The sequence below is a fragment of the Ostrea edulis genome, chromosome 7, assembly GCF_947568905.1.
Source record: "Ostrea edulis chromosome 7, xbOstEdul1.1, whole genome shotgun sequence".
Lineage (NCBI taxonomy): Eukaryota > Metazoa > Mollusca > Bivalvia > Ostreida > Ostreidae > Ostrea > Ostrea edulis.
In genome coordinates this window covers 59,209,826-59,224,013 of record NC_079170.1, presented here as the reverse complement: position 1 = coordinate 59,224,013, position 14,188 = coordinate 59,209,826, and the positions used below count along the sequence as shown (strand labels likewise).

At 34.5% G+C, this 14,188-nt stretch overlaps 1 protein-coding gene across 4 annotated transcripts in view; it reads right to left on the bottom strand.

Annotated features, from left to right (window-relative positions):
* LOC125657033 (uncharacterized) overlaps positions 1-14,188 on the bottom strand; it is a 71,712-nt gene that overhangs the window by 43,756 nt on the left and 13,768 nt on the right. For all 4 annotated transcript variants that reach the window (XR_008797126.1, XR_008797127.1, XM_056144846.1 and 1 more), the window contains exons 5-6: positions 9,792-9,849; positions 995-1,191 (exon numbers count right to left, since the gene is read on the bottom strand). Coding sequence is in view for 2 of the 4 variants with exons in the window: in XM_056144846.1 (XP_056000821.1) it covers positions 995-1,191; positions 9,792-9,849 (255 nt within the window). In the remaining 2 variants the exon portion in view is untranslated. The remainder of the gene's footprint in view (positions 1-994; positions 1,192-9,791; positions 9,850-14,188) is intronic.

Here is a 14,188-nt window from a genome sequence, read left to right as displayed (position 1 = left end):
AATTTCTAATATTCAGCAGCAGTATAAAACAAATTGTGTTCTTAAAACACAAATGTCCCTTAAAAGTGCCATAATGATAAAAGACTTTGTATAATATATGCTATATTAACATTGTTTGACTATTTTACCCCTCCCTAGAGACAAACCCCAAGGGTAGTGAAATTCACAATTTAGGTACATTCTTTTCTGCTTTTCCTAAATATGCATTTAGTCTTAATACAATATTAGCAAAATTAAAGTGGTCTTTCCAATAATAAAGACAATAATCACTATAATGATTTGACCCCAAACTGGTACAAAAAAAAAAAACAACCCTGGGATCATGAAATTTACAATTTTGGTAAAGGACTACCTGTTCCTTCTAAATATCTATAAAAAAATTTCATCTAGTATCAACAGCATTAAAGATGTTTTACACATTAACATTATATGCAAATTTTGACCCCAAAATAGAGTTAGAACCTCAACCCCTGGGATCGTGAAATTTAAAATTTTGGCAAAGGCCTTCCTGCTCTAGTTTTTCTTACAAATGTGCAGTTGTAGAGAGGAATATTTTTGAAAATCGTTCAATCTTTTAAATTTTTTTTTTCAGTTTTGCCCCAGGGGTGCAGGAATCCTGAAATTGACAATTTATGTTCCCCTTGTTCCATAGATGCTATATACCAAATCTGAAAAGAACTGGAATGGTAATTATCCAGAGGAAGTTAAAAATGTTCAATTGTTGACGCAAGGCAAAAACAGACCAATTGCAATAGGTCACCTGATGACCTAAAAATCTGAAAATAAACACGACTCAGTGAATCAGTCTGAAAATATTATGTGCACAGGTTTACATGGTATGTAAAATTTCTCCATCTGGGAAAAAATAAATAAATTCTCCACATAATAAATGTCTACAGATGGCTGGACGGACAGGGTGAATCCTATATACTCCCCTCCAAACTTCATTTGTGGGGGTACAAATACGTAATGTAATCAACAAATGTTCCAGTACCCTGTTTTTCCATTTTCCTGCAAACCATTATTACGACAATCATGGATAAAGTTGGAATGATAACACCCAGTACAATTGGCACTGCCATAGTTGCTTTAGTAAATTCTGCTGTGGTGAGAAGGGTCATGGTGCTCGCTGTCCAATGTTCACTGCTGTTCTCTGTGAATGTGGTAGTATCTGCTTGCTGTGGTGTAGCTCTGCAAGAAATTTTATTTCAAAACATGTCCTGGCATGTATTGTTTTTAATCTCCAGCCACCATATTCAGTCAAGAGATTCATGATTTTCTCCATATAAACTTACTAGAATGATTTCAAATAATTCATCTGACGGTAATTCTAAGGAAGAATACATCAGATCAAATTATGTTGTTATGCAGACAACCCAACTGAAGTTTACCATTGTGACTTTACATTCAAAATGTTGTTTTCAGTTCTAAGCCTGGTGACAACGTCTAAACGTGAAATTATGGAGTTTTTGCTATTTACTTCAAAGGATAGTGAATGGTATGAGACTCAATGTTGACTTTTGATTTTTTCAGGTGGATCACTACACCTTGAAAAAGTTTCTAAAATCAGCAAAAAATGATTGAATCATGAATGATATGATGAAATATAATAAGTACATGTATGTCAAAACAAGAGGCCCGGGGCCTTATAGATCACCTGAGTATCATGTAACAACCTTCCAATGTTTGAATTAGGTTTGTGTTTAAATATAAGAATTTTACTTTTGGACGGAAGAAACATTGAATAGCTATGTGGTCATGAAGTACATGTGTCATTTTTATGTTCAATCAATAATCCTTTTTAAAAAACCTAGGTCTGAGACATCATAAAGAAAAGGGTTATTTACTCCTTAGATAAAACCAATATAAGAAGATTTTCAAAGAATTTCTACATTTTCACTATATGACCAATAGAGCCCAACCCTAACACAAGAACCCCTGCCCCAGGGGCCATGAATTTCACAATTTTGGTAGAGGGCTCAACGCTCATTATAATTATGCCCACAGTTTGGCTTCTTGATGTCCAGGAGTAAAGAAGATTTTTTTTTAAATTACACTCATTTTGATGGTTTTTGCTCCACCCCTCAGGCCCCAGGGGGGCAGGGACCACGAATTTCACAATTTTTGTTCCCCTCCACCCACAGATACTATATGCCAAAATTGGTTGAAATTGGTTCAGGGGTTTCAGAGAAGAAGCTGAAAATGTTCAAATGTTAATGCACAACGAACGATGACAGACAAAAACAGATAGCAATAGGTCACCTGAATGATTCAGGTGACCTAAAAATATACATTTTTTTAAATTATGAAACATGAAAAATTTCTGGGGGATTTGAACTTGGGATCTGCAGGTTAGTATAACCAAATACTTTGCCCATTGCGCTATGATGATAGACAAACATATCAATTGATACAAATAATTTCCCCAAAACAATTAAATCCTCATCTTGTGGCATAGTGTCATAAAAAATATAAGCCTTGGAGTTATGAGTCACCTTAAATTAAGGTTTGTAAAATTTTTATGAAGCATGCACGCTCTGTTTTCTGGGCTCACAGGCCTTATTGGTCACCTAAGTATTAGTTAAAAGTATGATTAACCCTGAGGACTGCCAAATCTATAATACATGTAGTTTTCCTGTTCTGCATACATGTATCTAAGTTAAATTCTAATATTTAGCAGCAGTATAGAACAAGACATCATATAATATTTATCATATTGACACGTTATGCCCTTGAGTCCATACCCTGGGGTTGCAAATTACCCCATCCTGGTACCAAAACCCTATTCCAACAAGTTTGAGCCTCGGTTAACGTCCAGGCGCGGATCCAGAAATTTTTTCCGGGGTGGGGTTCGAACCTTTTCACAAAATTGAACCCGTGATATAATGTTCAACCCTTTATTTTCCAATTCTCGAAGGAAAAGTAATGTGCATATGAAATATGAGAGCCCTATCACTCACCATTGAAAAGTTATGAGCAAGTTTACAGTTTCGGATAGACAAACAAGGACACTACAATATGCCCGAACTAGTCGTGAGAGAATAAAATCCACCCAGCAGTGATAGTTCTTCATTTGAACATACTTGAATCCCCTTCACCCAAGTATGATTTGTATTAAGATTGATTGAAATGGCTCTGGAGAAGATGAAAATGCTAAAAGTTTACAACGATGACAACATACAAAGACAAACCATGGATAAATTTTGATAAGAAAATCTAACTTGAGCCTTCAGCTTAGGTGATCTTAAAGCACTAATATTTTCAGTGAAAATATAATGAGGATAAAATGCCTCATTTGTGGCATCAAAAAATTATCATGGCGGGAAATCAGTCACAAATACAGTACGGCCAGCGGGGATCCCGTATTAGACCGCGCTCCCCCTGCGGTATGTTAATCCTTCCCGCGCTATCCCGCCGAGGGATTTCATCGCGGGGCAGAGTTACACCGCAGCGGTGTGAAGTACCGTTGCTTACCTGTTAGGGCTATCTACCTGTACAATAGTTATTTTATTCGTCGGCAGAAAACGATTACGGCTTGATTATCGTCAGCTTTCTGGCATTACATACCGGCGTATTAAATAAATCATTTAACAAAATATAAAAAATAAAATCGGGAACGTTTATTTGTCCTTACTAAAACCAGATACACATGTACTTAGGATTTACATGTATCATATTTAATACACCTCAACTTTTTTATTCTAAAAAAAATCTGTTATTTAATTTTGTTTTTTAGTATTTTATGCTCTATATAATGATAATGTACCTTGGATAAGAAGCTATGTGCTAATAATATTTACAGTGAAAAAAAAAAAAAAAATTACAAATGACCGTATATGAGTGCAAGATTATATTTTCTGTCTGTTTTAATGGCGTTTACATATGTACGTAGACTTTGATAATTGATTCAAAAATTTATTTATAACAAAATATCATTTTGTATTTTTTAGGAATAAAGAAATGTCAATTTTATATTTTGCTAAAAGATTTTGTCTTCCCATTTCAATCGAATTTCATTTATATGTACACCTATTGGGTCCGTGTTGCACGTGTTCTTCAAACAACACAGGGGGAAAAGTGGACATGATAAAAATCCGGTGTGTATATGTTCAACGCGTCGCATAAAGGACGTGAAAATTGTAATGTCTCAACTCAAGGATATGCAATATGCTTTCTTAATTCTTTTGATTACGGTACGAATGTGAACAAAATCAAAACATACTCTCTAATTGCATACATGTATCATAATGTTTAATCAAAATCCAACATATTTTGTAGACTAATCGCACATGGCGGGTGGCGTATAACCCCTAAGTGTGTTTTGCTTGTTCTCAACTTTGTGTTATTATATTATATGATATAATTGCCTTCTTATATTCCAACCCTTAAGATATGCAATCTCTCACTCTCTCTCAGACTAAAGCCTCAACAATGTAAATTAAGTTGAACAATTTGACAAGTGTGCGCTGATCGTTGTCTGGGGCGTTAAAGCAGACAGGAAGCGTTATGTAACAGGTATACACATACCTCGTACCTATATATACACGTACCTGAAGCCTGTTCAGCAGAGTGGGCGCACACGAATATTAGGAATGTTCGCAGGCGCCCGCTCTGCTGAACAGGCTTCTGTTTTCATAGACATACACAGTATGCATGTGCTAATATTTTGCAATTTTACCATTTGTTATTCTAAGAGGAAAATCAGATTCAAAATACAGCTGGAGTTTTTGCTTTTCTGTTGAAAATTATTCACAGAAATCATCAATGTTACAAAAAAATTGAGGAAGTATTGGAAAAAATTTTTAATAACAAAATATTATTTTGTATGTTTTAAGAATAAAACAAGAGATGTTTGTAAAACACATATGCCCCCCCCCCCCCCCCCCCCCCCCCCCCATATGGTGCAAAATTGAAAAGGGTTATACACACACATCATTTAATTGGTAGTAGTATCATCAATTCAAAATATTGAGCAGACAATATCTTCCTATGTCAAGAGTGAATTGTCCATGTGACCTAAATATCAATAGGGGTCATCTACTCCTTATGTTGTACCAGTGTACCAAGTTTGGTGTCAATCAAGCAAATAATTCTTAAAATATAGGAGACAATATATTACTATGTCCAGTTCAACAATTGACTTTTGACCTCAAAATCAATATGGGTCATCTTCTCCTGAAGATGTACCAGTGTACTAAGTTTGATGTCCGTCAAGCAAAAGAGTTATCAAGATATTGAGTGGACAGTATATTACTATGTTCAGTTTGACCTTTGACCATGTGACCTCAAAATCAATAGGAGTCATCTCCTCCTGAATATACACCACTGTACTAAGTTTGATGTCTGTCAAGCAAAGGGTTCTCAAGATATTGAGCAGACAGTATATTCCAATGTCCAGTTTGACCCTTGACCTTTGACCATGTGACCTCAAAATCAATAGGGGTCATCTTCTCCTGAAGATGTACCAGTGTACCAAGTTTGATGTCTGTCAAGCAAAGGGTTCTCAAGATATTGATCGGACAGTATATTCTAATGTCCTGTTTGACCCTTGACCATGTGACCTCAAAATCAATAGGGGTCATCTTCTCCTGAAGATGTTCTGGTGTACCAAGTTTGATGTCTGTCAAGCAAAGGGTTCTCTAGAAATTGAATGGTCAGTATATTCCTATGCCCAGTTTGACCCTTGACCTTTGACCATGACCTCAAAATCGATAGGAGTCATCTACTCCTTAGGATGTACCAGTGTGCTAAGTTTGATGTTTTTCAAGGAAAGGGTTCTCAAGATATTGAGCGGACATTATATTCCTATGTCTAGAGTAGATTGACCCTTGACCTTTGGACCTGAAAAACAATAGGGGTCCTCTTCTACTCATAACCAACCCACATATGAATATCATTATCATCAAGTGAAAGGTTCTCAAGATATTGAGCGGACAACATGTGGTCTACAGACCAACCGACCGACAGTTGCAAAACAATATGCCCCCTCTTTTTCAAAGGGGGGCATAAAAATGTAAATTTTATATTATGCTAAAAGAAAGATTTTTGTTTTCCCATTTCAATCGAACATCGTTTATATATACATGTACACCGGTTGGGTCCCTGCTGCACGTGTTCTTAAAACAACACACGGGGGGGAGAAGACCCTGTGTGTATATGTTCAACGCGTCGAATACAGGATGTCAAAATTGTAATGTCTCTACTCCAGGGCATGCAATCTGCTTATCAGCTTACAATTACATATACCCAACAAATATTACCAGTAATTAAACTAGCGTGTTTTTTTAAATTCCTTCGTCAAGTGCTGGTTTCCTCGCTTACAACTTACTAATTCCTTTTATTACGGTACATATGAATGTTAGCATCATCAAAATTACTCTCTAATTGCATGTTGAATCAAAATTTATCATACTTTGTAGCTCTAGTGCTAATAATATTTACAGTGAAAAAAAAAAAGATTTATAAATGACCGTATATGAGTGCAAGATTAATATTTTCTGTCTGTTTTAATGGCGTTTACATATGTACGTAGACTTTGATAATTGATTCAAAAATTTATTTATAACAAAATATCATTTTGTATTTTTGAGGAATAAAGAAATGTCAATTTTATATTTTGCTAAAAGATTTTGTCTTCCCATTTTAATCGAATTTCATTTATATGTACACCTATTGGGTCCGTGTTATTATTATTAGGGTCTTTCGTCTTCAGCGGAAGAACCTTCTATTATTCTATTGTTGATTTTTCACTTTTCTTTTTATTATTTTTATTCTTTTTTTTTTTCTTTCTGATTTTGTGCAGAGCATTTCTCAGAGATGGCTTGATCGATTTCCTCCAAATTTTCTGGGGTGATGCGTTTTCACCTGAAGTTTATATATCTGTTTCAATTTTTGAAAATTCACTTCCGGTTGCAAGTTACGTCCGATTTTCCGGTTTTAAAATGACATTTTGTCCAGACGTTTTTTCATAAAGATTGAGTCTTGAAACTTTCAGGGATGATAGATGGTGACCTGTAGCTCTGTAATAAGGTTTATCAATGTGATCCGTCACTTCCGGTCATCAACGGAAGTGAAGAAAAGAAACGTCAAATTTCAAATTCATGTTTTGAAACAAATCTTGCATAGATTAATAAAGTCTCTTTAGGCGTTTCAGAATATGTTAGACTTACTGGAAGTTTAACCAGCAACTTCCGGTTTTTAGATTAAAAACTTCTAAAAATTGGTTTTTGTTTGTCTTCGTATATCTCGCTTATTGATCAAGTTTTTAATACGATATTTACAGATATTATTGACATTATCCATCTCTAGGGTACCCTTTCATACTATTTCAAAATTCACTTCCGGTCTCGAGTTACGGCCGAATTTCAGTTTTTCAAATGACATTTTGTCCGGGCGTTTTCTCATAAACGGTTAAAGATTGAGTCTTCAAACTTTCAGGGATGATAGATGGTGACTTGTAGCTTTGTAATAAGGTTTACCATTGCGATTCGTCACTTCCGGCCGTCACCGGAAGTGAACAAAAGAAACGTCGAATTTCAAATTTATGCTTTTGAAACAAAACTTTCATAGATGAATGAGGTCTCTTTCGGCGTTTCAGAAAATGTAAGACTTACTGGAAGTTTAACCAGCAACTTCCGGTTTTTAGAGAAAAACTACGAAAAAGTTGGTTTTTCTTTGCTATCGTATATATCGCTTATTCATCAAGTTTTAAATAAGATATTTACAGATATTATTTACATTATCCATCTCTAGAGTATCCTTTAACACTATATCAAAATTCACTTCCGGGGCCGAATTTCCGTTTTTCAAATGACATTTTGTCTGGCCGTTTTCTCATAAACTTTTAATGATTGAGTCTTGAAACTTCAAGGAATGTTAGATGGTAACTTGTAGATGTGACATACATGTTTCAATTTTATTTGCCGTCACTTCGTCATCCACCGGAAGTACCTTAAAAATATGTAATTTTTCTTTTTTTTTTATTCTAATGTTTATAACATTATTTAATAGAATGTAATAGGTCATACCATTTCCACCGGAAGTTGGTTGTTCGAAACCGGAAGTTGCCCAACGGGAAAATTGAAAACGTGCTTTTGAAATCGGAAATAACATAGAACTATTCGAGTTGTCGCTCTCTGTAGCGCATAACTTTCTATTTCCATTACGGCACTCTTCAAATTAGAGGCGCGTTTAGTAGGGTCCCTTGGGACGTGATGGCGGCGAACTCTGTAGATTATTACAGTTTACAGTGCATCGATCTTGGGAATATTTTGAAATTAATAGGTATTCCGTTTTCTAATAAAAATAGGCAACCTTGGTTGATTTATGCGAGGGTACCGATGAGTTATATTTATCAGTCAGTGTGATGGTGATATAGAGGCCTCCATTAGAAGACGAACGATTCGTGGAAAAACATATCCATACCCATTTCATGATAATAGCATCGCTTGGACTCCCAATCTTTCCAACATTCCCGCCATAGATGCCTTTGATTGTTGATGTGACATCGTTTCTTCAGAACTACTGTGATACAATGTCGCACAGGCATTACCGCGTTTTTTTTTTTAATTAGATGGGTCATTGTTAAATGAGTTTTATCAATTTGATGGATCATGGGGCAATTTTTTTTTTATGGGTGCTTGGTAGCTTGGTATATACAAAAGGTGCATCCCCCCCCCCCCATGTATTTATTTCTGGAATAGTCCTAAGCAGTTTCACGGGTAAAGTGTGCGCTGATCGACGTCTGGGGCGTTGAAGCAGACAGGAAGTGTTATGTAGCACATATACACATACCTATAACCGTTTTTCACAGTCCGTAATGTTAAATAGTATTCTCTCTCTCTATCCCTCTACGATGAAACCTGTTAAGTGAGGACGTCCTCACATTGTCTAGAAGAGAATACACGCATATGTTATTGTACAAATATAGGCCTATGTATAAAATTAAATTTCTGAAAACTAGTTTATGAAACCAATATGTGATTGATACTGACAGGGATAGGGGGGCCTAATCAGTTTTCGTGAAGTTTCACGGGTAGAACGTTTATATACATGTATGCACATGCATACCTACCCTTTTATTGAATGTATGGTTCAATAAAGGTAACATGAACAGTTTTTGTAAAATGTGTTTATACAAGTGATGTATGCACATGGATGTGGTACTTCAAATGTTTATAGTATTGATGAACAGCGATCTGTTTTCAGTTTATGATCAGTATACATGTATATATCTATCTATCTATCTTAACGGGAGATAACTCGCGTTTGCTGATAGTATTAATCATCTACAGGTGAGGCCGCGACGAGGACAGTGGGACCGCGGGGGAGCGCGGGATTTGCTGGGTTACCTGAGATATACCGCGGTAGCTCTATCCTGCGGGGGAGCGTGGAAAATACGGGATCAGCGCTGGCCGTACTGTATCAACATAGTTTTCTCACATGAATTGAAGTGTGAAAAAAGTAAACTTTTGATTTTAGTGGTCAAACTAGGTCTTTATCATCAATAGATCTTTTTAAACAATTATAGGCACATGTTCTGAAAACTTATGTTGCCCTCTCTCTACATACAGTGTACATGTAGATTATGACATGTGTACACACATTATGAGTCACAGTACACTTTAGGACATTATATATGTGTTTTTATTGACTGGTTACAGAAGCCATGTCGTTATTGACTAAGCTGTATGGCCTGTTTATATTGACTAAGCTGTATGGCCTGTTTATATTGACTAAGCTGTATGGCCTGTTTATATTGACTAAGCTGTATAGCCTGTTTATATTCTTACCTTGTACAGGTAGGGTCAGCATTATAACATTCAGAATCAATTTCCAAACAGGCTGGAACTAAAAGATATGACGAAAACATGGAAGTCATGAAATCATCAATCATTTGATATCAAGTCAATCAATGGAAAAAGAATGCTGAAAAACATATACATTAGATCTAATAAAGTTGTACAAGTAAATGTACATAACAATGATTGAAAGCACACAGACAACAACTTTGTCAAATTAGAGAGATGGTCAGAAATTAACAAAGACTGAAGGGGGTATGCTTTACTTGTGTGACACCACGTCACTAGTATGTATATACAAATATATATATTTACATTTCCAATGCTTTTGCCTTTAATATCTTTACAAATTGTAATGGTAGCCATTTCCTCATGAATGTAATGCAGATGTAAACAATGCATATATGAATCTCTATAAATAGAGTACACCTATTTTAACAACTGGGAATTCCAACAGAAATGAAAGCAAAATATTACTCTGTTTAATAAGAATATGAGAGTGAAAAATCATGGGGTTGAAGGTGGGCTGTATATCTCACAATAATCAGTTTCTCCATGTTCATAAATAACAATTTTAACAAACAAAATTTATTAAAGCTATTTGGGCAAATCAAATGTAAATGATCAGCAATACACAAAATAACAATAAACTTTATAAAGGGGTTAAATATCTAACAGCCTATGTGAAGACTTATGCTACAATTAAAAATATTTTTGTTTCCCCTTACCCTACCTAACTTTTTGGAAGTGGGTAGGTAGGTAGGCTTTTTATTTTTTTTCCTGGAAATTTCTGAAATTTATCAAACACACAAGAAACAGAGAAACAAATCATTTATTGGTACTAATACAACATATGAACAAGTTATGAGTGACTAGCATGACTAGAAAACTTTGAAAAAGGGCTATTCAAGTAAAAATAGCCCTGAGTATTTTTTGACTAGTAAAAATTCAAAACATGAATCAAATACTTAAAAGTATAAAATTTGACACTGAACACCGAGCAGAGAGGATTTTTTCTGACTAGAAATTGTTTGTTAATATCACTTCAACATTCATGTATAATGAGGCTACTAAATGAAGTAATAATCTCAAATTCAATGTCTTTTGTGTGTTGACTAGATATCATTAAGACCTAAAGGCCATACAAGTTAGATAATGAAATGTTTCTGTAGGTACAGTACATATATATATATATATTCAGAACAATGTTACTTTGAATATCACATATTTGAGACACTTGTTTAAGTCTTTCACTACATGAAGGCCTTCATACATGTCATGGGAAAAAGTTGTAGTTCCATCAAGTTTGTCAGATAAATACTAGTGATGGGAATCAGTGAGAATTTCATAATCGATGATTGGTTTACTGTAACTAATTATCGATTATAATCGGACAGAGAAATTATATAATGATTAAAGTTAATTCAACTACTGAAAAAGTGTAAATAAATATTATCCACGTTCATATTTGTTGTTTCTATAGCTGAGAGAGAGTAAGTGAATATTTTCTGTGTGTATTTGTTATTCTTTTAATTACATATATATAAAAGTCGCCCAAAACGGGACGCGTATCGTTTGCTTCAGTTATATGTATATCCCCGTATATCAAAGTTACAGTTCATTAACTGACGATGGTCCGGCATAATTAGAATATGATTAACATTCAGCAAAGCAAAATAAGGAAAGAAATTCATTTTATTAAAAACAAAAAATAAAACAGATCTTATTGTCACCAACTGAAAACATGATACGCACGTGCAGAGTAACAGTGGCCCTTAAAAGCGGTTTTTATCTGCGCAATTCACACATGGATTTACTAGTATCAAGATTCTCTTTGATCAATGGTCCTTCGTTTATATGCCTGAATCAAAGTACGTCTATCTCAGTATTTGACCAAGCAGCGAACATACTTTATTCCCCGTGTATGGATACTTCCGATTTCGTGTGCGCCGTCATTACGATAAAAAAAACTTTTAAGTTCCTAGATAAGTCACGGCAGGAATATTCTTCAAAAACTACAGTCACTGAGAAAACAAAATCTAAAAACCCTTTAATTGGAATAAAATTTTCATAATCGAGCACTTAGAATTTGCCAACATTGAACAATCGACTGATTTTCGATTATAATCGATGATTGGAACACCACTACCTCAACAACATCAGTTTTGTGGGGACGAAAGTCCGAATCATTTGTGATGTCGTGGTAGACATCATCCCAAGTACAGTCCACAGAATATTCGAAGATTCCATTTTTACATATTGTTGTATTTTTGTTGCTGCACTTCGCGGCTGCTGTGACACAAATGCCAAAGAATTCTTCCTGTATAAATTTTCTTTTACCAGTATGCAGGCCGTATCCATGTCCATAATAAATATCTCTTTCTAAATTGAATTCCAATTACAAACGTATTTTTCGATTGTTTCAAACGCGCTGGCAACAACGATTTTTAAAGACTACTAAGATTACGGATCATACGACGAAATGAAACTAAAAAAACGAACTTTTGAGCGAAACAAAAAGAAAAAAGAAAAAATCTGCGATTTTGGCGATAAAATTATTTCAGTCGTCGGATTTTAATCGGGTCGGTCGGGTAAGGGGAAACAAACTTAATTTTAATTTTGGCCTTAAGGTCGACAGCAGTAATATAATTATAATCTTTCTTGCTTGATAAGTTTGGAAACACTTATGACAATAAAGTTGTACACTTTTTATATTTAAAATAAATCAGATGTGATCTCTAGAAAAATACGAAAGACATCCTGATACGATATTGAATAACTGTATGATATATAGATCTGCTAGAAAGGTCAAGGAACCCCATCCTTTAAAGCTGATGGTGTGTGTGTAATATTTTGGGGCTAGCATAGCTAAATTCTTGTACCTGTTTTTTCCTTGAGAATTATCACATAGCATTGCTTTCTCTGCATGTAAGTAACAACAGAAACATCTTTCTATGTATTTTGCTTTCTCTGCATGTAAGTAACAACAGAAACGTCTTTCTATGTATTTTGCTTTCTCTGCATGTAAGTAACAACAGAAACGTCTTTCTATGTATTTTGCTTTCTCTGCATGTAAGTAACAACAGAAACGTCTTTCTATGTATTTTGCTTTCTCTGCATGTAAGTAACAACAGAAACGTCTTTCTATGTATTTTGCTTTCTCTGCATGTAAGTAACAACAGAAACGTCTTTCTATGTATTTTGCTTTCTCTGCATGTAAGTAACAACAGAAACGTCTTTCTATGTATTTTGCTTTCTCTGCATGTAAGTAACAACAGAAACGTCTTTCTATGTATTTTGGTGAAGATTGCTGTAATCACAAGGAGATACTTTCAACAGAAAGAGAAGAATATGTCACAAGTCAGCAATCCCTCTAATTTACGTCTCCAAGCCAAAACACAACAGAAAGAGAAGAATATGTCACAAGTCAGCAATCCCTCTAATTTACGTCTCCAAGCCAAAACACAACAGAAAGAGAAGAATATGTCACAAGTCAGCAATCCCTCTAATTTACGTCTCCAAGCCAAAACACAACAGAAAGAGAAGAATATGTCACAAGTCAGCAATCCCTCTAATTTACGTCTCCAAGCCAAAACACAGCCACATATGTATAGAATTGTATCCAAGACTTGTGCATGTATGTGTGCAAAATGTACAAACACACATGTTAAATTCCCTTTCTTCAAAGATAAGTAAAGTTCTATCACATTATCAATATTGAAAAATTGAAAGCAGCTGACATAATTCCTAAATAGAATAATTACTGCCTCACTACACTAAACAAGAAATATATCATTCTAAATAGAATAATAACTGCCTCACTAAACTAAACAAGAAATATATCATTCTAAATAGAATAATTACTGCCTCACTAAACTACACAAGAAATATATCATTCTAAATAGAATAATTACTGCCTCACTAAACTACACAAGAAATATATCATTCTAAATAGAATAATTACTGCCATCACTAAACTACACAAGATATATATAATTCTAAATAGAATAATTACTGCCTCACTAAACTACACAAGAAATATATCATTCTAAATAGAATAATTGCTGCCATCACTAAACTAAACAAGAAATATATTATTCTAAATAGAATAATTACTGCCTCACTAAACTACACAAGAAATATATCATTCTAAATAGAATAATTGCTGCCATCACTAAACTAAACAAGAAATATATCATTCTAAATAGAATAATTACTGCCTCACTAAACTAAACAAGAAATATATCATTCTAAATAGAATAATTACTGCCATCACTAAACTAAACAAGAAATATACCATTCTAAATAGAATAATTACTGCCATCACTAAATTGAACAAGAAATGTTTTATTAGCATGCATGCCCCCGTGGTGCAAAATTGAAAAGGG